Raw genomic sequence first — 25,983 nt, 5'->3', positions numbered from 1 at the left:
TTCTTGACTGTTACCGGGATCGCATTGTGTCATCTGGTTAAGTTGAATTTTGCTACAAAATCCTAATCCTCCCATGTCCTTGTCAACCAAACTAAGTAAGATCCTCCTTGACTTGTTTGACAAACTCTACTACCGTGTCTCTGAAGCTGTGGTACTTCACACCAAGCTCTCGAGCAACTGTCTCCCCATCTACACCGTAAGAGGCATGCGGCTTCTCCCCAGCCTTGTAGTTGGTAGTCACCGATTGCTTGGCCCAGTCAAAATTTTCCTTCATGATGTCTGCCGCGTATTCATATGAGAAGGGCTCAGGAGCTGCAGGGATAAATCGCTTGCCGCCAGCCTCTGGAGTAAGAAGGGCTTGAACGTGGGCCTCGGCAAGATCTCGAGCATCGATCCAAGCAGGCACCCTAATTCCAGGAATGGGATCAATGCCCGCAGCTACACTCCAGAGAACCGCATTGGATTCGTTCAGTTGCTCAACACTGGAAACTGGGTGAACGACGGGACCGAACACCATCGGAGGACAGAGTGCGACTAGATCAAACTGTGGCTTTTCATTCTTGACAAATTCCCACGCAGCAAGTTCTGCAAACTTTTTAGACCCGCGGTATGCAACCACGGATGTGGATTTGGGGTCAATTGCCGTTTCGTATGTGAGAGGGTTCCAGTGAGCAGCTGTATACGTGAAGCCAGGAGGAGGATTTCTGTCGATATCAAGGACCGAGGCGAAGGATGATGTCAACACGATACGTCGGACTTTACTCCCTGGCTTGGCTGAGGCAGACAGAATTGACTTGACGCCGTTGATAGCAGGGAGAATCAGTTCTTGCTCGTTGTTGGTGGTGTCATAGAAGAATGGCTGCAATGACCGTTAGTGGCATTGAGGAGCTGATAACGTTCAAGACTAAACGTACACTTGCGACATGAATGACAGCATCAATGCCTTCCATCGCGGCATCGAACACACCAATGTTCGTGAAGTCTTCCACAATGACAAAATCCAACTTTGATGTGTACTGCGGACGCGCTGCCTTCATCTGCTCCCCCTTCTTGGCCGACCGCGTGGCGCCACGGACTGAGAAGCCACGCGCCAGGAGGTTGTCAACGACATGGGCGCCAATGAAGCCAGTTGAGCCGGTGACAAGGACATGCCTGCTTCTGTTAGCTTGATAAGGACTCTGTCATGTGGAGTGTAGATCTTACGAAGGCTTTTGAGATGACATATTGTGAATGTTGAGACCTCTCAGACCGGATAATTGAAAGATGAGACATCGAACAGCCCCGCGTGGGGTGGGCATGGGGTAATATCTACTCGGAACAACTCCGAGAACGGGATGATGGGCGAGAGTGTTTCGATAGTGGCACCCCCACCTTAATGTGAGAAACAATTGATTCCTATCCGTGCCTTCTGAATGTATGGCTGACTTAACTTTGCTGTTATCAGCTGTCATCATGAAATTTCAACTATGCTCGCGTAGATAAATTCCAAGTAATTGGGTTGTATCTATGTAATGCTCACGAATGGGGAACCATAATTGCTCAGAGATTACCAGAAGGATCAATTTTGTTTTGCAGCAAAAGGTTGATCAATATCACAACAAATTGACCTTAAATTGTTCGGTCTACAGTCATACACGAGAGAGTGCCTTCGGATGGACTACCCTAATCCTCCTCGACAGGGTCAAAAACTGGCCCAGCTGGCGTCTTCTCCAATCTCTGACCGTCACCCGTGACAATATCCTTGGCAGGTACGACCACAACAAAACAGCCTAGCAGCATCTCTGCCTCGATCCACCCCTCGTGGTTTGTTCCCCGACAAAGAACGACATCATGCGACTTCAAGATTTTCTCAGCTCCGCCATCAGTGATTTGACCGACTGTCCCGGACGCGATATCGATATCTAATATATTTCTCGTTGTTTATTTAATAGCTGACTTCTGACGATAACTCGAATCTGAACAAGGTAATTGCGATTGATAATTGTACCATTTGTAAGCTTGGGGCCAAAATGCCCCACTCTATGTTAGCCGTCCTGGAGTCTTGATCACTAAAACTAATTAGGTTTCTCTAGCACAGGATTCTCTCTTGAGCTAGCCACGAATAGTGTAGTTTGTGTAGGAATCGCATCAGAAAGGCTGTTCTGACTTAGTAAAATCTGGTCAATCGTGAAGTCATTCGACGACTCGGGCTCGGACATCAGGGGTTAACACGGAAAATGTGACTAATATCACGATATTCCAACCGGCTTCGTCGCAAGAGGGGAGAGTTTTTAGTAGAAAGATATACACGAGGGATAGGATAGAGACATTGTCATATACTGTAACGATATAGCCCCGCATCATATCGCGTGGAAAAAAGCTTCAAGCTCGTCACGAAATGAGATGGGAACATCTCAAATGTAGTTGACGGAGATTCATCAAGCCAAAATTTAAACTGAGCGAGAAGTATCAAATCGGATCGCAGAGAATTTTTCCGTTCGTACTACGACGAGTGAGGTCCATGTCAAAAGTCTAGCGCGCTCTTCCCCGCACTGTCATTCCCGTGACATTCGTGTTCCCCACCTGGCTGACAGCGCAGACTGACACCCTCAACCTTTCATCTTTCAAAGCTCTATCATCACCCACTGATCTTACAGGGCCACCAAATCTAATCAGGAAATATGCCGACTGCAAAAGCCAAGATTGGAGACCTGGTGCTGGCTGAGGCCGACGCTTGGGAGACAGTCGAAGGGAATGTATATGTACGTCGAAATAACGTCGAAAGATCGAGTTTCTGCTGACATTGCTCATCGGCAGTTTCCGCGCTCCGCTATCAAAAATCTGAGTACTTTCCAGAATTCTGATACGAAGACGTTTTGCCCATGGAAGGGTGAGGCAGAGTATTATTCTGTAAAGACTGGAGGTATGTCAAAAGGGCATTTCAGTTATCAGGGTGTCTCTACTAACGCACTATCATAGACGCCGTCGTCCAAGATGCTGCCTGGTACTACGCAAATCCATATGAAAAGGCGATGAATATCAAAGATCACATCGCGTTCTGTAGGTCGGATCGCTGCTAATACGGGAACTGCGCTGATCTTCTTATCCCACCAGACAAGTCCAAGGTTCAAGTTACTGTCGAGTAGTGGACACTACACGTCAAAATTACATTCGTGTCGGAAATTAAACGTCTCATGGTGATTGAAGTAGAAATTCTAACCGAGGAGCCCAATGCAATGAATGAGAGACCCTCTTGCCCTTAGAAGAAAGCGCCGATACCTAAACCAACTAACGCAAGCCAGCTCCCGGTAGCCTTCACACTTGCGGCACCCTTGGATGGCTTGGCGGATTCCTTATGACTATCCAATATCTTTGCCTCAGTAGTTGTAGGGCCAGCATCGCTGCTGGTACTCGTAGCGCTTGGACGAACATCGTTGTGAAAATCCATCGTCTTCCACGTGTCTGGTACAATCGTGTTTCCCTTATCATAAGCGTTGGCAGTGGCACAATCCGAGGCACTGGATGATTGAGCGGCGATATAGTCTGGGCTGTCGGGGCAATTCACATAACAACTGTTTTTGAATGAATCAGTACCGTAGAGTCCAAATGCGAGTATACAGGAAGCTTAAGTGACAGAGGTGGAAATCCTGGGGCTGTACGCACTTTGCGATATTCGCAGAACCCGAACATTTGCAGTCCCAATTATCCGCTGAGCACTTTTGTAGAGAATTCTTCATGATAGCAACGCAATCATCTACAATTCTGATTGCTGTTAGATAGCTTGATTGAATGAAGGATTTTGCGCCTAGTACTTACTGTTGAGATGCGCATTGTGTGCTTCCGCTAGGTACGGCTGCGCTTTGAGACACCGGTGTCGGCTCTTGCGCGGAGGCATAAAAAGCCGATGCAACTATTAGGAAAGGGAAATAGCGCATTTCGACTTTGTAAGAATAGATCGAAAGATAACAGTCGCTAAAAGCCCAGTGTATACGCAGTAAATGGTGATAATTGGAATAACGAAAACTAGATTGAATTCCTCTGTAAATTCGAGCTGAAGATATAGAAGGATAAAGGCAAGTCCGAAAAGAGGTTACATTCGAGTGGTGACGAAATCAATGGAACCTTCAGATTTCTATCTTAGTGATCTGGGCCTGTTCCTGACGGCACGTTGACAAGAGTGGAGGTTGCAGGTAAGTCGCTCCATGGAAAGAGACTCCGGGGCCTCTACAGAGATCAAGAGATGGAGAAATCGTCAAGTACCATTGGACCAAGACATCCAGCTAACCATGGTTGAAAAGGAAGCAGTTCAGATGGATTCGGAATCTATCTGCAATTTTGAATATTAGAAGTATAACGATCAGATAGGATTCGTGGCTCCGCTGCTTTACGCCATATCAAAAGCCAGTCAAACCTTTGTGCCGGCTTGCCGAGCGTAAAACTGGTTCCCGATGGATACTCGAAGTCGATAAATCAAAATCGATGTCGTTGTACGTTGAGATCACGAGCTCATCGCAGGGTCACATTCCATTTCCCGAAGTAGTTTGGGTTACATTCTTCGGTTAACAATGATGCTTCCGTCAGCCAATGACGATATTGCTAGGGCCGGATGAGGAATGGGAATAGCCTTTATCTTCTTGCTTATCTTATTATCCATCTTGACCAAGGATGATGGAATTGATAGGTGGCGGGTACCTGGACCAGCGGCAATGAATTCCCAGGATTCAAGCGCGTTGACACCATGGACAAATTAGCCGACTGCACGCATGCGACAGAAACGCCCTGTTTTCTGACAATGTGGCTATTGTTCAAACAGGTTTCACCAGTAAAGGATCCGAATTTGCACTTGGGCGCATTTGGATGCGATGAGGCTGAAGCAGACACACCAAAACTTCACCCCAAGCCCTCAGCATTGGTGCTAGGGTATTTAATCATGGGCCCTACCAGCCCGAGAATGGTTGTATCCTAAGCTTTAATTGGGATATCGCCTAATAATTGATGTGACGAAGGTGGTAGATATGACCACTTGTATATTCCACCGGGATGGCCGATCCGGATGTTGACCCCGATTGTTGCTTGTTGTGTAGGTTGGAATTTGGCCATATGAACGAACCAAAAAGGCGAGTGAATGGATCGTGTTACTAAATTTACCTGGAAGCTGGCCCATCAAGATCCAGCCAAATGGACTGTGTGGCGGTGATATGTATCGACTTTCTCAGGCAGAAAGGATGTACAGCCGAATGAACGAAATGCACCAATGAGAGGTAAGTAAAGGGCATGGAAGGTCCTTTGTCACATGAACTTGAGAAATTTCCTTCATCGTAAGAACACTTGATCACATAATGAGCAAATATGTCAATCTTCTCCCGGTTTCTCATATTGCTCATCATATACGTCTTCGCCCAACTCCTTGCCTTTGATTGTAATCTTTTGCATTGGCAAGAACACAAATAGCAAGCGACACCATTCGGATGAGCTTCGATTTCGATATGAATGTGCCGTGCCTCTCTGTATACTGACATCGCCTCGGCGGAGATGCCGACTTGCCCCAGAGTCCAGTATCAAATCCGCCTCCCCCTCCACGACAACCCCGTAGTCAATACTGACAGTACGATGCATGGGAGTAATTTTACCGGGGCGTAGATCGATCATCCTGAAGGCTGTTCCTGACTGTGTTGTAAGCCCTGGAGGTTGGTGGAGAAACTCGTCGTACATCGCTATGTCAGCTTCGTCGTCGATGTTGGCAGGGACACTTGTCGTGGCGTAGAGAAGTGCGATCTCGCCATCTTCGCCGGCGGGTTGTGATGGCATGTAATCGGGAATTTGAGCATGGGAGACAAACACTGCTTCGCCGTCGGAACTGTGGGTGGTGATGTAGCGGTGGATGTAGGGGAGGTCGTTCTTCTTGTGGGTGGACATTATCTGCCAAGTGTATTCGCATTTAGGGTCAGCGACATAAGGGACGGCCTGAAGCAGTGCATATAGTCAAAACAAGTACTGGAGATCGCTCACTGATCTTATAGCGAAAGGCCGATAGACGGCGTCGTGCATCATGATTGCATCATCCGAGACTCGTGTCTACCCAAAGTTGCGGGCGGTTTACCCGGTGGCACAAAAAGAATCGAAAGTCCTTCAGATGATCATAAAAGGGAATTTGATATTTCTAACGGGACCTGGAGCCATTCAAGCGTCAATCCTGCGACACAGGCTTTGCCATGATTTGCGCGAGCTTGTTACTCAGATGGCTCTCCAACATACGTTTATGTCCGTATGAAATCTTCATTCGCTCATCCATCTGACTCGCCACTTTCGCGATGCACTCATCAAGACTTGAGCCTCCTTCAAATGCCTGGTCGTCTCCCTTAACCTCGACTGCACTTTGCCAAAGGGCTTCCAACTCCTCTCTCCAACCGAGCTCATCCGCAAATTTGCGTACACCATCGTCGCAAGAGCCAAGCATGCACACATCCTCAATTCTATTTCCAAAATCTCCGCATCTCTCCATATTGATCAATATTCGTGGAGTTCCCTCTTTGACGAGTCGTGGTAGGCGTGAACATGGGGCAACCTTCAAACTCGTTCCCATGACGAGCATAAGGTCTGCCTCTAGCACGAGTTTCTCTCTCTCGTCAAACTCAAGGGGCAGGGATTGCCCGAAAAACACAACGTCAGGCTTGACTGCACCACCACATTCGGGCTTCAAGCAATAGGGCACCTCGCCTTCACGGATTGCCTTTTTCATCAAATCGTCTGGATATCCGGCTTTGCATTTCCAACAATGCTGACTTTTCCAGTTCCCATGTGCCCAAAGGATCTTATCGACGGGAACACCCGCATCCTGCTCAAGGCCATCGATGTTTTGAGTGAAAACAAAATGGAGTAAATTTTTCTCCGCTAGGAGTGCAAGAAATGTATGAGATATAGTTGGCTTGAGGTTTCCGGGATGGCGAGCTTGTGCGATCGCATAAAAAGGCTCCGGAGTATGGGAGAAGTAGCTGATATGGAAGATTGCCTCGGGATAGGGAAGGTTTAATGGCGCAAGTCTGTCGTAGAGACCGGTGCTGGGCGATCTAAAGTCAGGTATACCAGCGGCAGTACTGATACCAGCGCCAGTCAGGACAACCACTCGAGTGATTTGACCGTTCTTAATGCGACTTGCAACGGTTTCCAGATTGACTACTTCATCTGCATGAGCCATCGCTTGTGGCTTGGTGTCAGTCTTAGAGGTCATAATGGGGTTGCTGGTTTGATCCTGCGGTCAATTCCAACCAAAAGGTCAATATTTGACACGTTCACCGATGGGTGTTTATAATCGACTGAAGCAGGCCGCGTTGCATCAAAACATCATGTGACGTGGCTTTGTTTACAGCACTAAAAACTTGCATGAGCCGCATTGCTGAGATTGGCGAGTCTTGATCTCCCAAAGTGGGGCGGGGCGTAAGATTCATGAAACACCACGCAGACTTCCCCTCATAGACTACGAATTTTACTGTGACCCTGAGAACAACTCGAATAGGGGATTCCATTCGCTTGGGATAGCCTCGTCGGCCAGCTCCACTAAAATAGCAGCATTATACAAAGACTTTGATGGGCGGCCTTCGTTCATTGTCCCGCAAACCTCCAACTATGGACGCGTTTACAAGTAAAGATTTTGCTTCCACGACTGGTGAAAAACATGCCTTGGCTAACTCCCAAGCTGTCAAAAGAAGATTTCCAATTCCCCCACCAGCAGTGACAGTGCGCTCGTACGCATCCTGGAGTCCATTGAACGACATCCACTCGGTGCCCGCACCCTCGTGTACATGCCCGAATACATGCAATCTTGGTCGAACTCTCCAAAGCGTCCGTAGTAGATGAGGACAACCAACCTTTAGGTCAAGATGAGCAAGTGGTGGGCCATGAGTAATGAGCACATCAATTTCATCTGGTACTGAGCTAGCCCATACATCTTGACTTTGGGGATATTGAAAGGCCCAGTTTCCGTGATGTGGAGAATGTGGACTTCCGTAGACCCTAAGTTGACGACCGTTCGCACAGCAAATAGTCACTTCCTCATTTTCGAGGTAGATTATGTTGCTCCAGTCGAGCTGAGCCCGGTCAGATATGGAAGCCGCTCGACTCGACGAGTCAGCCCATGCTAGATCGAGTAATAGATCGTGATTACCGGCAACAACGATCTTTGTAGGATGTGGCAGGGCGCGCAGCCAGGCGAGCACTTCTTGGAGCTCTTGGAATGACCCGGATTGGGTGAGATCGCCAGCATGGATTAGAATATCACCATCTGGAACGCTGATTTGAGCGTTATGAGTATCGGAAAGACAGACGATCGAAACAAGGTTTCTGAGTGGCACAGCTGGAGTAAGTTTATGCCAACTATAAAAATTCCGTGCGAGAAAGACGCACGGCTGGACCCAGAATATTTGCCATGGTCCAGGTCGCTGTCGGTTAATAAGTTCCTTCAAGTTGGACATGGGCGGAGTCAAGACACTTGGAGTGACTGTCTGTAAAAGGCAGGCAGGTAGAATGTTGTTCTGTTCAAGACTAAAGGTGTAGCCTAGAGCTAGGATATATCAAGACCGTTGTTCTCCTGACGGGGTGGCATTATACAAGAAGGGTTAGCGTCTTCATCCAACCTTTGGTTGAGGAAAGTGACGTATTATTGCGGCAACGTATGTGATAGAAGAGCTTGAAGTTCATTCGCTTAGAGCGGTCGCGTTAGTCAGCTCCGTCAACAGATCCATCCAATCTGGTGTATCCAGCGCGATATGAGCGCTTTCATCGAGCATCTGACTCCAGAAGTCCTCCAGAGGGACAGGACCAGACTCGAAGTTCCCGAGATCCATTGACTGTCCATGCCCTGGGATAGCATGTACAGGTACCGGAATATCAAACTGGTTATTCTTGGAATCCTGAACATCACTGGCGGGTGGCATAGCACTCTGATTGTGCAAGGCAGAATCAAGGCTAGATGATGATGGTAGTTGGGCTTGCATCTCACCGGATGGGGCCGTCCTCTTCTCTTGTTTCCAGTGCTTACGAAGAATGCCCATCATTGCATTGATCCCTTCTCGGGCGACGGAGGAACATTGCTGAGCGCGGCTTAGCAGTCGGCAAGCATCGAGAACCTCTTCCTTCCTCTTATAAGCAAGAATATCATCCCAGTTGAAACACACGTCAACCAGTAAGGTGACTGCTGCCATGAACACGTGGTGCATGACCGCCCAGAGAAAGGAACTGTTTGGAGTAAAAACAGGCTCTTCCTCATCCATGATGCGCTTAATTCCCAGGACTTTCCGGGCAGACTGGAGGGCTACAACATGCGAGTAAGAGTACCTTGGATTTTTTGCACCGCGAATGAAGTACTGACGATGTAGCCGACACAGACGTGAATGGTAGCCCTGTTGTATGAAGGCTCGCTGCCATGCGATCTCTGGTCGCTCGCGGTAGAGGCTTGCAAATTGGCGGCGTGACGACTGATCAAATCGGAAAAATGCCGGAAGCTCCGAATATGCCTGTTGAAATTTGCAATCCAACTCGAGCACTGTTTCATAGGGAACATCATGACCCTGAATATGATGGGGTGACACTGCATCGATCATGTCCTTGCATATTTCGGCCAGTCTCAGGCGATGCACGGTATAGGACATACAAGTTGGTGTCGACAGTGTTAGCTCAGTCTCGTCCTCAATTGAATGATCTTCGATGTTCCACGGTCGGCGCACATTCATGTGTTGAGGTTGGATAGTGTAGGTCCATTCTTGGGGCCCACTTAGGGAACCAAGCAACCTGGACCATGTTATGAAAGGAAGGATATCTAGTGGTGTACGAAGGTGGACTTACCAGTCATAAGACGCCAGATCCCACCATAGCCGTCGCTTCAGCTCGATCTCACCACTGTCAAACCCTTTCTGTCGACGCTCGGATGCAACTTGAGGATGATCGATTAAGTGGAGCCCGAGACTTTTGGCTTGGCTCACAATCCCACCTTGCAAAAATAGCGAGCTCACGGATGGATTCAGGGTTAACGTCGGTAAGTGGTGTGCAATGATCATGGTTGCCTGTAGTCCCTCGATTGTTGGATATGAAATATAATTGCTTTGAATCAATGCTGCACCAGCGAGAAATGCCGTCTCGCGACCGCAATTTTCGGCAACTCCTGAAGACTCAGTCGATAGCAGCTGATAGAACAGAGCCGTGGCAAGAATGCTGAATAACAGTGCGATGTGATTCAAATCCCCGGAACCACCATGAGAAATTGCTTCGTACAGGGCGTGGATGTCTCGCTTGGTGCTGGCAGGAACAATAAGATGGTATAGGTAGTCGAGGTGTTTGTGGTAATAATCGAAGAGGCTCAATGCGTCGCCTTCTGAGGGCAGAAATGAGTTCAGTTGAATGGAAGCCGGGTGTTCAAGAGACACAGAGCCAACATTGCGAACCAGTGAGAGGAAATTGCTCGAGGCACTGTCTGAACGTGGTCGGGTTGCTTGTATGCGCTGGGACCCGGAAAGCTCCTCTCGGAGAGCTGCTGGAAGGGCACTTGGGATCCGATGGCCCATAAGGATATTCTCTAGCTGGTCTGCCGTTATGAGTGAGTCGTCTGCGCTCCGGCTCGGACCTACGTCGCAAGAACTCCTTGCTTGTATCGGTCGAGATGAAGGGACGCCGTTGAAGGGTTTATCAACTACCTGGGTACTGGGTGGTAGCCCGAGGCTCGAAGCCATTGGGCCATTATTGCCATACTTGCAATCAATGCGACGAGATATACAACTGCCACATGGACTTCGTCGGTCGCACTTGGTCTTTTTCTTTCGACACGACTCGCAAGATACTGGGTCTTGCCTAGGCTGCTTTTGTGGCGTAGCTGTAGTGTCTTGTGTTGTTTTGCGCTTCATGGCAGTGAAACAGCTAGTGTCGGAACGATGAATGTCGAAAAAGGAAGGGAAGAGTAGTTCTCAGTTCTTTGAGGGAGAGGAGATGGAAAAAGACTTCACATGTAGCGGGCAAGAAGTGGAAAAGATTCCATCAATGCAATCGCAGAGAGAATGAACGGAAACAAACGATGACTCATGTCACACTGGACTCTTCAGCTTACACAGATACTTTAACTGCTGCAATAGAGCTGGAAATGCGATCATGCACGATCGCAAACAGGTCGCATCTACGAGATAGGGGAAGAACCAGGGGAGAAGGGCCGGACTCTCCGCGGACCCTCCGGTCTTGGCGCCACGTAATTGACTGTACAGCAATTACAAGCTATGGATGGACGGAGGCTCCGGGGGAGCTTGCGGGCTGTTTACTTTACCTTCTCCTATGGCAATATTTCACACATAAAATGCTCAGTTCCACTCTAATACTCAAAATTGACACTCTCATTTGACTCAAACTCGAACCAGTAGAGATTCCACAGGCGCAATTCAGACGCTAGCTTGCTCCCATCACGCCAGAAACAGTCCTTGTCGTGTCTCTCCAACCTTCTGCAAAAAAGGATTGACTTTGAATATGACCTACAAAGAGGGTCCAACAAGCGAAAACACGTATGTCATTTCACGGAGATTGAAAACGAGATAATTGAAGACTGATTTCGGCCAAAATATAGTTGGCGAGCATGGCTGGCCATCTCCGGAGCTTCGACCGGGCTTTTCTGCACCGTGGGCTTCCTGAACTCTTTTGGAATATTCCAAGAGTACTATGCAACGAATCAGTTGGCAGAAAGCTCTCAGTCGACCATTGCGTGGCTCGGGGCATCATCGCTTTTCTTCCTGTTCTCAATATCTGTTGTTTCAGGTTCAATGCTCGATACATTGGGCCCTAGGGTAAGTCTGTGAGCGCGAAAAGTGTGAGAGTTAAGGATCTGATAATTTGTACCGTTCCAGCTGCCATTATGCCTTGGATCCATTGGAACGGTTCTCTCGGTTATGATGACGTCTATTTGCAAGGAGTTCTACCAGTTCTTGCTAGCACAGGGGGTGCTTCTTGGAATCTCCATGTCCTTAGTTACGTGGCCAATGCTGGCTCTTGTCGGACAACATATAAAACGCAAACGTGCTTTAGCCATGGGAATTGTACTCGCTGGATCATCTCTCGGTGGGGTTATCTGGCCCATTGCCATTGACAAGTTGTTGAAAAGTCCCAGAATTGGCTTCCCCTGGACGATGCGCATCGTCGGATTCATCATGATTCCGTGCCTCGCTTTCTCTTGTGTTACTGCCAGATCACCTAAAGTGCCCAGGAAATATGTGGAGAATGCGAATCCCTCTCAGAGATTGACTAGCGACAACGCTATCAACGAAACAAAGGATAGAAAGAGGAAAACCGAGGTGATCGCATTGCTGCACAAGCCAGAAATGCAACTTCTTTGCCTCGCCATGTTCATTACGTACTTCGGCATGCTTTCACCCTTTTTCTATACAACTTCATACGCCGCCGACAAGAACTTTCCATCAAGCTTTGGCTTCTACACGGTGTCGATTGTCAACGGAGCGTCATTCTTCGGTCGCATCCTGCCTGGCATTGTCGCTGACAAGTACGGAAAGTTTAACTGCTGTATCATCTCCACCCTAGTGGCAGGCATTGTGGCACTATGCTGGACAAAAGTGGAGTCAATGGCGGGATTGGGGGTTTGGGCTGCTGCTTATGGGTTCGCATCTGGGGTGAGTATATATCAGCATTGTCACCTTGAATGTACTGATCAAAAATAGGGTATCCTATCACTTCAACAAGCATGCGCTGCCCAAGTTGCTACTACCTCTACGTTGGGTCTGGCAATAGGTACTGTTACTGGATCAACCGCAATATCGTAAGTAATTCTCCAACCGACATAAATATGACGGATTGTATTGATATAAAATCCGCAGTGCTATGGCAAATGTTCCTATCAGTGGAGCGCTAGTTGAAAAATACGGATATACTTCGCTCTCGATATTTTCAGGAGTCTCACTGTTGCTTGGTGGCATGCTGCTGAGTGCTGCACGTTTGGCGCAGAACAGAAAACTCACCGCCGTTGTTTAAAGCTTTCCCCCATTGATGTTCTACCACAAAAGGATACTAGATCGGTGTTTGATATAAATCAAAAATAGAAAAAGTCATATTTTCTCATGGGATCGAGTTAGATCATCAGTGACCCGTCTGATAACCTGGGCTATCATTGACTAACGCGTTAAAAGTATTGGCAGAAGTCAGTGCTAGCATATAAGCTGACGTTAAATCATAGGCGAGATGAAGAACCAAAGGAAGACATTTCACATGCCAATCAAATAGTATAACGGAATCCTTCAATCCCAGCAATTATAAGTTCGCCGCGATCTGCTTTCTTGTTGCAACGCCGGTACCAAAATGCCAGAGACACGACGGTGAGGAGAAATACAATATTTGCTCTATAATTTGTAATTAGTGGGTGCTCTTTGTAGCTCTAGATCAATGTTCGAAAGATATGAAGGGTTGACTTACCCGAGCGCAGTGTATACGCCAGGTCGGTATCGGGGTGCATCTTTCTCGAAAACCAAGCTGGCGATGATGCCGCCGATTCCGTCGAACGCAATCAGAGTAGCACTGGAGAATGCACGTGTCCACTGGCCTCGAATATTATTGGCTTGCCATGCCATGCACGCAGGCACATTTGCGTTTGCTCCTGCGACAGTCAAGAATACCCCGACATAGCGGGCCGCGTTGTTCTTCAAGAATCCCATCATTGGAAGTCCAATAAGTGAGAGACAGACATTGAAAAGTAATACGGGAACGCGTCTTTGGATTTTGTCTCCAACCCAAGCTGCGGCAAACATGAGCAAAGCAGCAAATACCCATGGCGGTGCAGAGAGACATTGAGATGCTCCTACCCCAAATCCCATGCCCTCGGACAGGATGATCGGAAGGAAGTACGCCATGGCGTACGTGTTTATTGTAAGGCAGCTGGCAGTTTGCTACGATCAATTCAAAGGCCTTGGCGGATAAGGATCAAAAACTTACCCGAACAGGACTGCATATCCCCAGATTTTAATATCAAGCGCTGGTTTCAGGAAGCGTCGAAGCGTAAATGCCTCTGGCTCAGCATCCAACCGATCACGATCAATGCGGCGTATGACGAAATCACATTCCTCCTCAGTGAGAAATTTCCAACTTCTCGATGCTTTGTCCGGAAAATCAACAATGAGAACATAACAGAGAACGCCCAGGCCGACCGTTATCTGGTAGAGTTAGGATCCCAGAGAGCTTGATACGAAACAAAAGTTTATGACATACCACTCCCTCCATGATGAAGATCCATCGCCAACCTGAGATTCCCTGAATGCCATCCATGTGAATCAGCCCAAATGCTAGAATACCTGCCAAGGCTGACGCTACACAGCCCACGCCGTAGAATACTGAAAATCGCTTCTGCACCTCGTCTGGTTGAATTGGCACAAGTAGATTAGCGACGCCCTGTATACGGGGTGTAGTAAAATCTTACAGCGAAGGTACCAGCAAGAGAGCAAATACATGCATCCCGGGAAATACCCGGCCGCAAAAACTCCCAGGAGTATACGGATGGCCAGAACCTGACTCCAAGTTTTGGCGAACCCCATACCCTGACAAAATGGTCAGCAAGGAGAAGTCGCAACTTTATTGGTAGAAACCCACAAGCATCAAGACCCCCAGGAAAGAATGATTGCGGATAAAAATTTAGGAGGACCAATTTTTCGGATCAAAATCGTTGATGGTGGTTGGAATATCACGTAGGTGACAAAGAACATTAGAACCACCAGGGACTAGAGATGATTCATTAGCACCATTCTCCATAGTGGAAAATCTTGGAAGGAAAGGAGACATACATATCGATAGCCGACAAAATCCAGATCTTTCAACATTCTACAAACATAGGTTACTCCTGAGTATGTATGCTCGAGTGATGATTGTTCTTACCCTGCGATAGCCGCCATTCCGACATTGCCTCGATCCATCAGATTGACTGAGTAACCTAAAGCTGCCCCAAGAACAAGACGTAAATCGATGCGCCGCATTATTTGTTTCTCACGGTGAGAGAGAACGTAGTCATCCTCGACAGACTCCTTCATAGTCGTTGCCGTCTCTATGCCTTTGGCAGACATGGTGTGTATTGGGCACAGGTTCGTAAATTCTAATACCCAGAGGATTAAGAAGGTAAAGCGTGACAATAACTTGAGCGAAGGTCCGATAATGGGTATATGGGAGCTATATAGACGCCATGGCGACACCTTGCTTTTCGAAAGGCGTGAGGCTGTTGTGCTCTTAGCCCCAGGGCATCCACAAAAAGGATAAAGAAAAGCGAAGCTTACGACGCAGACCGCCCAATGTTGTCCGTGTTACCGGATCCGAGCAACCTGTGTTGAACTCACGATCAAACTCGAAGATTTGCAAGTCAGGCTCATTTCACCCTCGATAAAGGTTGAGTCTTAAGATTGGCACGTCCGAACCGCTGAGTAGCCAAGGATTTCTGGGGGTGGGTAAGAATGCAGGAGGCCGTTGAACTCAAAGTCCACCCTGCAACACCATGGCCTAAGCTAACTGACCTAGGATCCTTGCTGGTTAGCGTTACGCGAGACCAGCAACTAATCTGGAACATGGCGGCCTCGGGTCGGATCCGATCCGCTCAAGGTACTTCAGCCCACCCACAGGCGACTCATCAGAGCATGAGCTGTCCTGCGTGACTGATCTCAAACCCGCATAGCTTCCCTATGGGGGAAATTGTAGCAAATCATCAATTAAGCATAATTAATGGTGGTCTGTTAATTCATAGAGTGCCACGTGTTAAGAACTTGGCTCATGGATGACTTTCCCGCACTAATTAGATACCTTGTTGGCATGCAGCCTTAGTGATTCTTACTCAAGCCTGGCAGCCATGTCGGTTCTGACCCGAGTGGAAAGAAAGCGCCGAATCGAGTAAACTCAGCAAATGTGATTGTAAGATCTTAGTTTAATACTCCAATAAGCGTGCCACAAATTTAGTTCAACTTGTATCAGTTACTGTTTCAAGTTGTCGAAGAGGACTCCGAAGTTGATCCTGGATTGCTCTCAGTAACTGCACAGTGACCCACAAGACCGAAGTTATCCCCTTTTGCAAATGATTATTTAAAGAAATATTTTCATTAAGCTAAGCTTTGGCTGATCGATGAAGATTAGAACGAGATCTCGGAACCAGGTTTAACACCTCGCTTCGACAGGGTTGCTCCGCAAGGTCTGACCCCGCACGCCACTATGTAACTCTGGGGTACGCACAAGCTTCGTTCTAACCCAAATGGCAACGAAGCCGGAATTAATCACCCTTTGTCTGGGGAAGCCTTGTAGAAATTCGCTTAACGGATCCGAAACGTGGGGTAATCGCGTTGCGTTATTCACGACATCAACTACCGGAGCTAGTACTTCGAATGTGACCTTAGTGAACCGCCGAGCTCACGTTAGTGTTTATATCCTCACAATACGAATAAAGAATAACCGAGATGTTCTCTATATAAGAACCTCACTGAATCCTCATGGGATGGTTGTAGCAAGACAACTTCACAGACAATTCAAAAGCTAGGAGAAATATTGGAAGATGACTTATTGGGGAACCCTCGTTGGGCTGGCTAGCTTGGCAGGAACTACTTCTGCTGCTGCTGCTTTAGGGGCCTACAATATTGACCCCAGCTCTGTCTCAGTATCTGGTCTCTCCAGCGGTGGATTCTTCTCTGCGCAGCTTGGCGTGGCATATTCCAATGTCTTCCAGACTGGTTTCGGTGTATTTGCGGGTGGTCCATTCGATTGCGCCCGCAACCAAGCGGTATGAGCGCCTGTTATTGAAGCGTCCCTTATCCAATGGCCTGGCTAATCCCTTGGGAAAAAACAGTACACTACTTGCATGTACAACCAAAACCCATCTATAACCACTCCAATTGCCAATATGAAGTCATGGAGTGGCAATCAAATTGCTCCGGTTAGCAACTTAAAGAATCGCAAAATATACCTCTGGGAAGGATCGGCAGACACGACTGTGGGGCCAAATGTGATGAATGCTCTGAATTCTCAACTGAGCAACTTCGATACCACTGCTGATGTTTCATATGTTACAACAAGTGGTGCTGTCCACACCTTCCCAACCGATTTTGATGGATCGGGCGACAATTCGTGTAGCATGTCTACATCGCCGTATATCAGCAATTGCAACTATGACGGCGCTGGAGCAGTACTGCAATGGATGTATGGCACGCTGAACGTAAGGAACACGGGAACGCTTTCTGGTTCTGTGATCTCCTTTGCCCAGACCGGAGCATATGGCGCTTCTGGTATGGACACTACTGGCTACCTCTATGTTCCTGCTAGTTGCCAAAGTGGAACTACTGTCTGCAAGCTTCATGTTGCTCTGCATGGATGTTTGCAAAGCTACAGTAACGTTCAGATGGACTTCGTTCAAAATACTGGCTATAATAAGTGGGCTGGTAAGCGCAGTCTTTGCTCTAGTTACGAGAACATCTCATTTAACTTCCATTCCTTTTTCAGATACCAACAACATCATCATACTCTACCCCCAAGCAATCCCTGACAACACCTTGCATACCATCTGGGGCGGTACTGAATTGAGCAACCCGAATGGTTGCTGGGACTGGGTAGGTTGGTATGGTTCAAATGCTGACCAAATTGGAGGTAAGTCATTTTCTAGTCGAAATGCATAGAGCCTATCTAATTACTCTTAGGTGTTCAAATGGTTGCCATTGTCAATCAAGTCGCGCAGATCATGAGCGGAAATACCGGTGGTGGGAGTACTCCCACTAGTAGCACCACTTTAGCCACGACAACGAAGCCGACATCTACGACAACGTCCCCAAGCAGCACTACGACAGGTGCGCCTCTTTACGGGCAGTGTGGTGGATATGGCTGGACTGGACCCACAACTTGTGCGCAAGGAGTTTGCACTGCTTACAGTACCTTGTATGCTCAGTGCTTGCTACCTTTGTAGAGGCCGGGTAAGGCCTTGCCGATGGACTTTCCGGTCTTTTCGTTCTTTAAATCACCGGACGCCGCGGTGGTAGTTAGGAAAGGCAATTGTTATTCTTCGGTTCGTAATTCAAATTAGTCAGTTAGTCCTGAATAGCATCACTTCATGATCAAGCGGTCCCTTCACGGAAATTCTTGTTGTGTTTCAAATATTAACTTCATTTGTCAATGAATCAGACCACAAACGTACCCTGGAATGATCTTGCTACGCATTAATTAATACCCGAGGGTAAAAGAAGAACTCATGGGAAGTCTTTATTGCGCGCACGAATGTACGTGCCACACGATTCTCCGCTAGGTTCTGGCATGACACTCCTCAAGGACCCGAATCACCTACCTAGTCATTTGATGATACCCATGCTATTTCCATTTTGACTAAGAAGAATTCACTAAGCACGGGTATTGCGATTACGACATGTATTCCGCGAAACTTCCGCGCTTACGCAAAGGTGTCGAGTCAAAAATTTGGCCCACCCCAAGCTGAAATAGTCGGAAGTCATATATCGTCACTTTTACAAAAATGAGAGTCAGGTTCCATAGGAAGACAAGCAAGGAACGTTCTACCACATACGACCATAGGGTGTGGAGAACAGGGCTTCCCGTCCGTTCAGCCGTACTTAAGCCCATTATAGTACGCGGTCAATTCTCAATGCGCCCTGAGCTCTAGAATGGCATCGGATTTGGTCTTTGGGTGAGTGTGGGTGATATGGGTGAGAACGGGATGAGAGCGGGTGAGAACAGGGCGAGGATTTTCACCCGGATCACCCAGGTCACCCACTTTCCCTTTTTCACTTGACTCCAGGCCATAAATATGAGCCCTAGGGCGCATGTACGATTTGCTGTTCTTTTTCCTTAACGCCCAGCTATTCGAAGAAGATGCTCCTGAAGGACGTCCAAAAGAAACTTGATGAAAGAATTACACGTGTTCCGTCACGTGGCTTCACCCGTGAACATCAGAATGAACAGGAAAACGAAGATAATCCTATATGCCTTAAACAGCTCGCTCCGGCTACTCTAGGGGCCTTTCCAGTCCTTATGGACACTATCTGTATGGATCCTATAGACAGGGGCTAAATCTGGTTAAAAACCTGACTCGCGATCTCCCCGGCAAATTGTGTTTCAATCTACTATCCTGAAAGGAACCGATTCACTGTAAATATACCGGCGTAAAAAAGCTTGCCAACTATTCATTTAGTAAATTAAGCAAAGCTACAGTGATTCTCGAAATTGCCTGGACCAGTACACACTGGGACTCTCTTTCTCGGCCCCACTGCCAAGACCTTAGCGGAGATCTTTTATTGAGCGGTCTGCGTTAAATTGAGGGGCGTGGTAAAATGCGCTTGTAATCTTACACTAAGAGAACGAAAAGTCCATAGAATTTCCTCGTCCGGTACAAGACACAATGATTTCGCATGACTATGGCCGGTCTTCCCGATTACAAGGTGGATCTAAATCTTCCATCTTCTCTTCTTGATCTGGATATTTGTTGCATTTCTTACAGCGAATTTCAAATTGGCTTCCAAACTGTGAACAAGAAAGTTTTTCTGGAAGCCTAAACCGAGACACGCTAGGTCTAATGCATATAATCTAGATATAGGGCTATCACGCCAAACCACGCAGTACGGCTCTCTCAAAACCACAATAGACCAAGGGGAACTTTGTGTAGACTTCTCGCAGAGTGATGTTCTGTTCCTTTACTCTCTGTAGGATACTCTGCAAATGCAAAATCTGAGTGACCTTAAACAGAGGAAATATCCTTGGTCAAAATCCCAGGCTGTTCCAGGATAATCAAAGGCCCAGCAACCACACTATCCTCAGTTGGTGCACCCTTCTCCTCAGCGATGTTGACAATGATGATACCAGAATCCAGGTCAAAAGGAGGGATCCTGACGCGATTTTCCTTCGGGTTGTACCTCACGCTTTCCTTCTGCACACCGTGGTAGAAAACGGCCCAGTACTCCTTATCATCATTGAATGTGGGCACGTTCTTCGGGTCCTTGTAGGCAAATTGGAGGTCGGAGCCGGGCCTGGCGGTAGTCCCATTGCTGTAGAATTCAATCTGGGGCAGGTTCTGGCGAGGACTGGGGTAGACCGGGTTCTCACTGGGGCAGCTGTCCGATACAATGAAGTTATTTGTGAGATCGAGGATCTGGTTCGCGTATGGATAGATTGTGTCCGAGGGTCCGGAGAAGGGACTTGTGTTCCAGACATCAATCAAGGACCAGGCGTTGTGGCGCGATTCGACTTGACCAATCGCCATCAGTGCGGACTTGGAAACGTTCAGATCGGCTTGATTAGAAAGTCCAGTGAGGAAGGCCATGCTAGCAACCTCTAGATAGGTTTGAAGCACGAGCCAGCTTTTGGGGTTACCGCCAAAGCCGTATTCATATTTGCAGGGACCCGGCTTGATGGAGTTATTGGAGATTTGTTCTTGGAAGATGCGAACGTGACCAGCTTCGTTGTCCCGTATTTGGACCATTCGGTCGTAGGTTGACTTTGGCCAGCCGAGCCTTGTAAAGTTCGATGGGGTGAAGGATTCTACTCCTATCTGGTAGAAGGAATAGATGGCCCATTCAGCGGCCAGCAGATTTTGGAAAAGGAGATCATCTTTACCAGTGGGGCCTGACCCTGTCGCTGGAATGACCCTGAGGTACTCTTTGGCCAAGGGTGTTTTCTTGCCGGGGTAATCGACGAAAAGGGGAGATTCACCGGGGACTGCATCGATGGCATTTTGAAGACTGCCTGAGGATGAACCTTTGGGAAGGGCAAGAACTGGAAGTCCAATTGCCAGAAAGGCAATTGCCGGCCGAGAAAAAGCATTTTAGAAAGCAATTGGAGAAATCTGAAGGCTTGTTATTAGAATTTCTCCTCTTGACTCAACGCCCCTTTTTATACCTAAACGCCCAGAAGATCCCCCAGTTCATAGTGCCCATCACGTCATTTCTCTAGAAGGATATCAAGCATTGAAGACAAGGCCCCCAAAGCTTAGTTCAGGCTATGCATGTATCACAGTTACTTGATTTAGAAAAGTCCGCAGCTCCCAATGCCGGCAGGAAAAAATCAAAATAAAGACTGCCCTTCAGTTAAGAGGACTGGAGAGCTAATACGAGCCATTTGGAGGTCCGAAAACCAGGAATCATCACGCTTAGCTAGGCTAGGAATACTGCGCGAGCCAATTGTAAAGGCGGCTGGGTGTAGTGTGGAAAGATTCTGTCGGAGCAAGCTGAGACAGTATAGGCCAGTAATCGCTATAGGCGAAGGAGATAGAGGATAGGACCAAGCGGAACCAATCTTGGATGCAAAGGTTGATTGATTGAAGAAAAGAACGAATGTCATGGGGCAGGTTGAAATACCCATAGCTGCTAAGGTACACGGTGTTACAGCAACCATAATGCCAAGGATACCAAAATACAATACAAACATAAGGAAAAGTGGGTCACTCAGTATAGCCCCTGTCTACATGGTAAGTTACCGCTCCATGTCTCGACAGGTTCTAAAGATGAGGCTGTGGAGGTTAAGGACCGGGCCAAAGAGGTGGCGGCCATTCTTCGCCGATCATTCCTAATCGAGTAATACAGATGCAGTGCCAACCAGGCAGTATAGGTTCAGCGCTTAAGTTAGTAAGGAAGATAAGACGGGAATTTTGCGGTCCTCCGTAGATGCTAAATTATTTCAAGCCACAGTACGTGGCACAAAATGCGGGATATCAGGATCTAGGAGGTATTTTTGATTTTTACCTTCATCCATTGCCTTGGGCGGGAGAGCGATGCATGTTGAGGCTATGTGTCGTATTCTATTTCTGAAATGAAACCCATTATCCTTCACCTGGATTCGCAATACTTGTCTATGGCCTGCAAAAACACGCAACAAGTACAACAGTCGTACAACAGAGTCATTTCTGGCCCCAACTCTAACTAATTCACACAAACACCAACCCATTGACATCAATCACAAGGGAGGACTGGCTCACTACAGCGACTCCGATTAAGGTATAAGATTCCCATCTCCATTTCAACCTCCTAGCATTCTAGCACGTACATCTGCTAGGCCCACCAGTACACCCATTCCCAAAACACAGAGTGACACCAAGGCAGCACTTTCATTCGGACTGATCCGTATACCCCAAATAGCGAGAAGAGATTATGAGTTGAGGACAGATGACTTGATTGTCGGAAAATTTTCAAAGTGGGAGTTTACTTGCGGTTTTTGGTCATTTTGAAGCTCAATATTCACAACACGAGAGAACAAGGGTTGGCTCTCTTCCTGCAGACTCCTGAGCACAAAACGTATTTCCATTCCATTCTCCCTCTATACCTATTTATTTGTTGAGTTAGATCGATTTTCAATATATGAACCATGGAAAATAGCCGCAGGCTTGAGCCTGACCTCCGAACGAACTCCCCTTCCCCCTCTCCCCCAACCCAAATACAGCAGTCTTACGAAATGGAAAGTGAGAGATCATTTAATACTTAAACTACAATCGTCTGATAAGTGATAATTGACTAACAGCGTGTCTTTGTAAGAGGCACCCTTGTCTCTATTCAGGTAGCACAAAGCGAATATGATAGAGAAACAGAAAGGAGAAGCAATGCTATCTGTTGTTGGTCTAACGAAACTAAAACTGGAGAAAAGCAGAGAGAAGAAAAAAGAGAGGAAGAGAATCTATCTAAAGGGGAGAGGTCTGTCACCTGAGATCATTTGATCTCTAACAGAGTGAGGCCCCATATTGCGCCCCACATGCCTTTCACCCAGAAAAGCCAAAAGGCGTCGGACTAATGATAGTCTGGGGAACATTGAGTAAGTCATCCTTTCCTTTTTCAATTGCTCGAACTGGAAGACGAGCTAGAAGCACGCCTACGACGAGTGTGACATCCGTGTCGTTTTTTGTGACACCTGGGACTTTTATGCTTCCTTCTGCCTTCCTTGCTATAGACGGGGAGAAAGACCTGATCAGCCACTGACGGAAAAAATGGAAGTTGGATGGAACATTGACTCACACTTGATGGGTTGCCGCGTTCATGCCAACAGCTCCCAGCACCGCTCCAACCGCGCTCCCTAGGAATCCTGCTCCCAACTTGTGGCCAGCGTAACCACCAGCAGCACCACCGATGACTGTCGAGCCAAGACCTTTGTCGTCTTGCGGACCGCCAAGGCCAACAACGTTCCCACATTGGTCATGAGTGGGTACAGCGCCGTAGTACGAGGCATTCTCCCCTACTGGCACGTACTGATGTTGCGTGGGACAGGGCGAGTTACCACAGTCATGTTGAGGTGCACCGTAGTTGGAGTCTTGGCTACCAGGAAGCTGGATCTGTGGAAGTTGTTGCTCGCCGTATGGCGCAGGATGGCCCTGCTGGCTAAACTGAGATAGAGAGTGTCTATCTTGTTGCTGCTTTCGGAGGTTAGCTTATTGCACTAGCTCTCAAAATCAAATATTGTATAATCCAGCACCATCATGATGATTGTGCTTACATTTAGCGGACAAAAGTCTTGCGGCTGGGGAACTCCCAGTGCTAGCTGATGGACATAATGGCCTTGGTCCTGTTGACCTGGCTGACCGTTGGAAACACCGCCGTGCTGTATAGGCGAGTAAGCGTTCTGTGCCATTGTGGATAAGATGAAGTAAAAGCGGGAAGGTAAATAATTAGTGAGAGCGATAAATACACAGAGGGCCACTTTATGTAACGGGGAATAATAAGACTATGGACTGCGGGCCAGCGATGACGCACTGCCTTGACGATATTCAGACCGCGGATTCGGGTTTGATTGGGGCGAATCTCTCGATAGCACGGCATCTCCCCAGCCTCACCAGTCTCTCGCCTTTCTCCGCTAGGTGGTCTTTTAGATTTCTTGCAGATCCATGATGGGGTCGACTTCTGAGTTACCGTATTAGGCGTAGGTTGCCCGGGGCGTGATGTCACTGTACCGCGTAATTCCATGCGCAGGCTTCACCAACACCTCGTTCGAGACTGAAATAGTGGCTTTTAGCAATCGCATTCCATGGTCGGACGGCCTACCTCTGAAAACCACCCTTCTGTCCAATAGATACACTGGCATCTTCAAAGGTACTACCTCGGAGAAGCAGCCTCTCATTGGGGCAGAACTGGGACATTATCGCAGCCTCACGAACGTCCAAGGACGACAAATAATCTATACTGGTATAAAGAGGGTTTGTGGCGTCATTAATGATTCTAAATTAGTCGGAAAAGCAGCTTCAGTACGTCATCAACCATGTATTCCTCAGCTTTCTTCCAGAAACGTGGCAATGCTCTGGAAATTCTCTGTTCGCATGGAGTAGTTCACAGCGACAATGACTGGCGCAATATGTTTTGGAATCATTTTGGTAGCTGTTTGAATGTAATTGACCTAACGAATATGGAAATGATTATTTGCCCCTGAGCCTTTGAACTAATGTCTGGCAATACCTGTTATGTTCATTCCATAAACGAATGAAATCTTGACAAAGACTCTTGTCCAGCTCCAATACTGTCATGTTTATACTTTTTGATCAAGAGGCGGAAGTAACTCTGAATTTGGGACCTCACTGAAAATAGAAACAAATGTCCTGGGTCTAAATATCCCGCCTTTGTATCCCATACGACAATCGCCTGGAAATATTTTGTATATCTAAGCTGCAAAGTGCTCATCACGACATCTTTATTACTCACTTGAGCGCTGCATCTGTACTGCCTGGTTAGTCACTGCATCTGTATTACTCGATTAGGAATGATCGGCGAAGAATGGCCCCTACCTCTTTAGCCCGTATATGCTTCCTGTGTAATTTGTTCTTGGAGCACCACGGACGCTTCTATACTGGGCGAACCCACGGTGTTCTTTATCCAAATTGGGCAATGCCCAGTGTTAGTCGCACTCAATTTTCTAGCCATCAACTTGTACAATTTCAGAACATCATCAGCGCATTTCAGTTTGATATCCAGCAAGCACTGGGATCATCCATTGCCTCCCCTAGGCGACGTTCACATCCCAATGAAAGTGATGCGCTACTATCTAGTTGCTGGACGGAATGTGACTCCTCTTCTTGCGACCAGCTGACAAGTTCGCAACGACACATGAAAGAAAGGAGCAAAAGTCGAGAACGGGAAGGCCTATCCGGAATGGTGAAGCTCAGCCGGTGTTAAACAATGTACGAACCTTTGACAAAACGATATTACGTGGGGGTAGTCGAGTACGATCTTTGACAGACCGCTTTCTTATGGAGTTCTCTTCCATTTCTTCTTACCGAAATTCAACTGATCTCAGCCGTTCATCTTCAGTCTCTTTTCTCAGCTATCATACCAATTCCAAGGGCTTTAGCATTCCCGTCCATCTTAGATACGGCGTACCCTACCTTGTGCGATGTCCTGCAAACCTTAACATCATGATTTTGGTACCGCGCTTGTCCTTGAGCTATTTTGCGCAGGAACAGCCAAAGGGGGTAGTCACTGCGATGATCAAAGAATAATTGTCTGCTCGTTATGCCCCGGAAAACTAGTTCCAGAAAGCTCAAGGGACCTATGACTGATTTGAAAGCCATTGAGCCTGGGGAGACAAAGGTACTGAAGCTGGGGGAGAGTCTTGAGTACAATTTCAGTCACAGTCAACTCGATGTCTTTCTAAGCATTGGAGATAACACGATACAATTACCATTCAATGCTTGAGGGGAAAATAAGTCATCCACTGAATCAAGGAGTTTAGTTATGACTAGCAAAGGCCTTTATGCTCTGTATCATCCGCATTTTACTAGCCTGAAGAGATCGACTAACGGTTTGAATAAATTTCTACAAAATCTACATACCAACATTAACCCCGATCCTCCAATCTGCATGTTGCGCCAGCAAGGTGGATGGGGCCCCACCACTTGAGTTTCTGAAAAGTAAGGATATATCCTATCTGAATTACTTTAAGAAGCTATTGTTGGGTGCCAGTCGGTACAAATTAATTAGGGGATTATAAAGGGACTGCTCCAAACAAGAGGCAAGACATTTACTTTATCCACTTGCGAGTTTTAAGAGCCTAGATTCTGTCCTC

The 25,983-nt window shown here is 47.4% G+C and overlaps 12 protein-coding genes across 12 annotated transcripts; 3 read left to right on the top strand and 9 right to left on the bottom strand.

Moving 5' to 3' along the window:
* Window positions 1-91: 91 nt before the first annotated feature.
* On the bottom strand, window positions 92-1,223 carry N7458_005111 (SDR family oxidoreductase; the record flags this gene model as incomplete). The annotated part of the gene is made up of 3 exons (XM_056908493.1): window positions 92-859; window positions 915-1,152; window positions 1,204-1,223. The coding sequence occupies 3 exons, from the start codon at window positions 1,221-1,223 to the stop codon at window positions 92-94; spliced, it is 1,026 nt and encodes a 341-aa protein (XP_056767111.1).
* A 439-nt stretch (window positions 1,224-1,662) lies between these two features.
* Window positions 1,663-2,198, bottom strand: N7458_005110 (uncharacterized protein; the record flags this gene model as incomplete). Its single annotated transcript, XM_056908492.1, has 2 exons — window positions 1,663-1,901; window positions 2,147-2,198. 2 exons carry the CDS (start codon window positions 2,196-2,198, stop codon window positions 1,663-1,665), a joined length of 291 nt encoding a protein of 96 aa, XP_056767110.1.
* Window positions 2,199-2,660: 462 nt separating this feature from the next.
* On the top strand, window positions 2,661-3,125 carry N7458_005109 (DUF427 domain-containing protein; the record flags this gene model as incomplete). The annotated part of the gene is made up of 4 exons (XM_056908491.1): window positions 2,661-2,741; window positions 2,797-2,902; window positions 2,959-3,039; window positions 3,094-3,125. 4 exons carry the CDS (start codon window positions 2,661-2,663, stop codon window positions 3,123-3,125), a joined length of 300 nt encoding a protein of 99 aa, XP_056767109.1.
* Window positions 3,126-3,238: 113 nt separating this feature from the next.
* N7458_005108 (uncharacterized protein) lies at window positions 3,239-3,914 on the bottom strand (the record flags this gene model as incomplete). Its single annotated transcript, XM_056908490.1, has 3 exons — window positions 3,239-3,551; window positions 3,643-3,741; window positions 3,796-3,914. The coding sequence occupies 3 exons, from the start codon at window positions 3,912-3,914 to the stop codon at window positions 3,239-3,241; spliced, it is 531 nt and encodes a 176-aa protein (XP_056767108.1).
* A 1,417-nt stretch (window positions 3,915-5,331) lies between these two features.
* N7458_005107 (cupin domain-containing protein) lies at window positions 5,332-5,895 on the bottom strand (the record flags this gene model as incomplete). Its single annotated transcript, XM_056908489.1, has 1 exon — window positions 5,332-5,895. One exon carries the CDS (start codon window positions 5,893-5,895, stop codon window positions 5,332-5,334), a length of 564 nt encoding a protein of 187 aa, XP_056767107.1.
* Window positions 5,896-6,166: 271 nt separating this feature from the next.
* On the bottom strand, window positions 6,167-7,207 carry N7458_005106 (SIR2 family NAD-dependent protein deacylase; the record flags this gene model as incomplete). The annotated part of the gene is made up of 1 exon (XM_056908488.1): window positions 6,167-7,207. The coding sequence occupies one exon, from the start codon at window positions 7,205-7,207 to the stop codon at window positions 6,167-6,169; it is 1,041 nt and encodes a 346-aa protein (XP_056767106.1).
* A 1,462-nt stretch (window positions 7,208-8,669) lies between these two features.
* N7458_005105 (transcription factor domain-containing protein) lies at window positions 8,670-10,868 on the bottom strand (the record flags this gene model as incomplete). The annotated part of the gene is made up of 2 exons (XM_056908487.1): window positions 8,670-9,762; window positions 9,817-10,868. 2 exons carry the CDS (start codon window positions 10,866-10,868, stop codon window positions 8,670-8,672), a joined length of 2,145 nt encoding a protein of 714 aa, XP_056767105.1.
* A 607-nt stretch (window positions 10,869-11,475) lies between these two features.
* On the top strand, window positions 11,476-12,984 carry N7458_005104 (putative MFS monocarboxylate transporter; the record flags this gene model as incomplete). Its single annotated transcript, XM_056908486.1, has 5 exons — window positions 11,476-11,510; window positions 11,573-11,789; window positions 11,850-12,626; window positions 12,675-12,772; window positions 12,831-12,984. 5 exons carry the CDS (start codon window positions 11,476-11,478, stop codon window positions 12,982-12,984), a joined length of 1,281 nt encoding a protein of 426 aa, XP_056767104.1.
* A 241-nt stretch (window positions 12,985-13,225) lies between these two features.
* Window positions 13,226-15,056, bottom strand: N7458_005103 (Major facilitator superfamily domaingeneral substrate transporter; the record flags this gene model as incomplete). Its single annotated transcript, XM_056908485.1, has 8 exons — window positions 13,226-13,349; window positions 13,423-13,881; window positions 13,939-14,156; window positions 14,212-14,357; window positions 14,420-14,537; window positions 14,685-14,717; window positions 14,781-14,817; window positions 14,872-15,056. 8 exons carry the CDS (start codon window positions 15,054-15,056, stop codon window positions 13,226-13,228), a joined length of 1,320 nt encoding a protein of 439 aa, XP_056767103.1.
* A 1,463-nt stretch (window positions 15,057-16,519) lies between these two features.
* Window positions 16,520-17,917, top strand: N7458_005102 (putative polyhydroxybutyrate depolymerase; the record flags this gene model as incomplete). The annotated part of the gene is made up of 4 exons (XM_056908484.1): window positions 16,520-16,744; window positions 16,811-17,399; window positions 17,461-17,604; window positions 17,655-17,917. The coding sequence occupies 4 exons, from the start codon at window positions 16,520-16,522 to the stop codon at window positions 17,915-17,917; spliced, it is 1,221 nt and encodes a 406-aa protein (XP_056767102.1).
* Window positions 17,918-19,693: 1,776 nt separating this feature from the next.
* On the bottom strand, window positions 19,694-20,888 carry N7458_005101 (uncharacterized protein; the record flags this gene model as incomplete). The annotated part of the gene is made up of 2 exons (XM_056908483.1): window positions 19,694-20,693; window positions 20,851-20,888. The coding sequence occupies 2 exons, from the start codon at window positions 20,886-20,888 to the stop codon at window positions 19,694-19,696; spliced, it is 1,038 nt and encodes a 345-aa protein (XP_056767101.1).
* Window positions 20,889-22,948: 2,060 nt separating this feature from the next.
* N7458_005100 (uncharacterized protein) lies at window positions 22,949-24,294 on the bottom strand (the record flags this gene model as incomplete). Its single annotated transcript, XM_056908482.1, has 2 exons — window positions 22,949-23,312; window positions 24,215-24,294. The coding sequence occupies 2 exons, from the start codon at window positions 24,292-24,294 to the stop codon at window positions 22,949-22,951; spliced, it is 444 nt and encodes a 147-aa protein (XP_056767100.1).
* Window positions 24,295-25,983: the final 1,689 nt, after the last annotated feature.

The sequence above is a fragment of the Penicillium daleae genome, assembly GCF_028827525.1.
Source record: "Penicillium daleae strain IBT 16125 chromosome Unknown utg000005l_segment0_segment0, whole genome shotgun sequence".
In the NCBI taxonomy this organism is placed as follows: Eukaryota; Fungi; Ascomycota; class Eurotiomycetes; order Eurotiales; family Aspergillaceae; genus Penicillium; species Penicillium daleae.
Note: the sequence above shows the minus strand (reverse complement) of the source record. Positions and strands in the feature narration are given on the sequence as shown.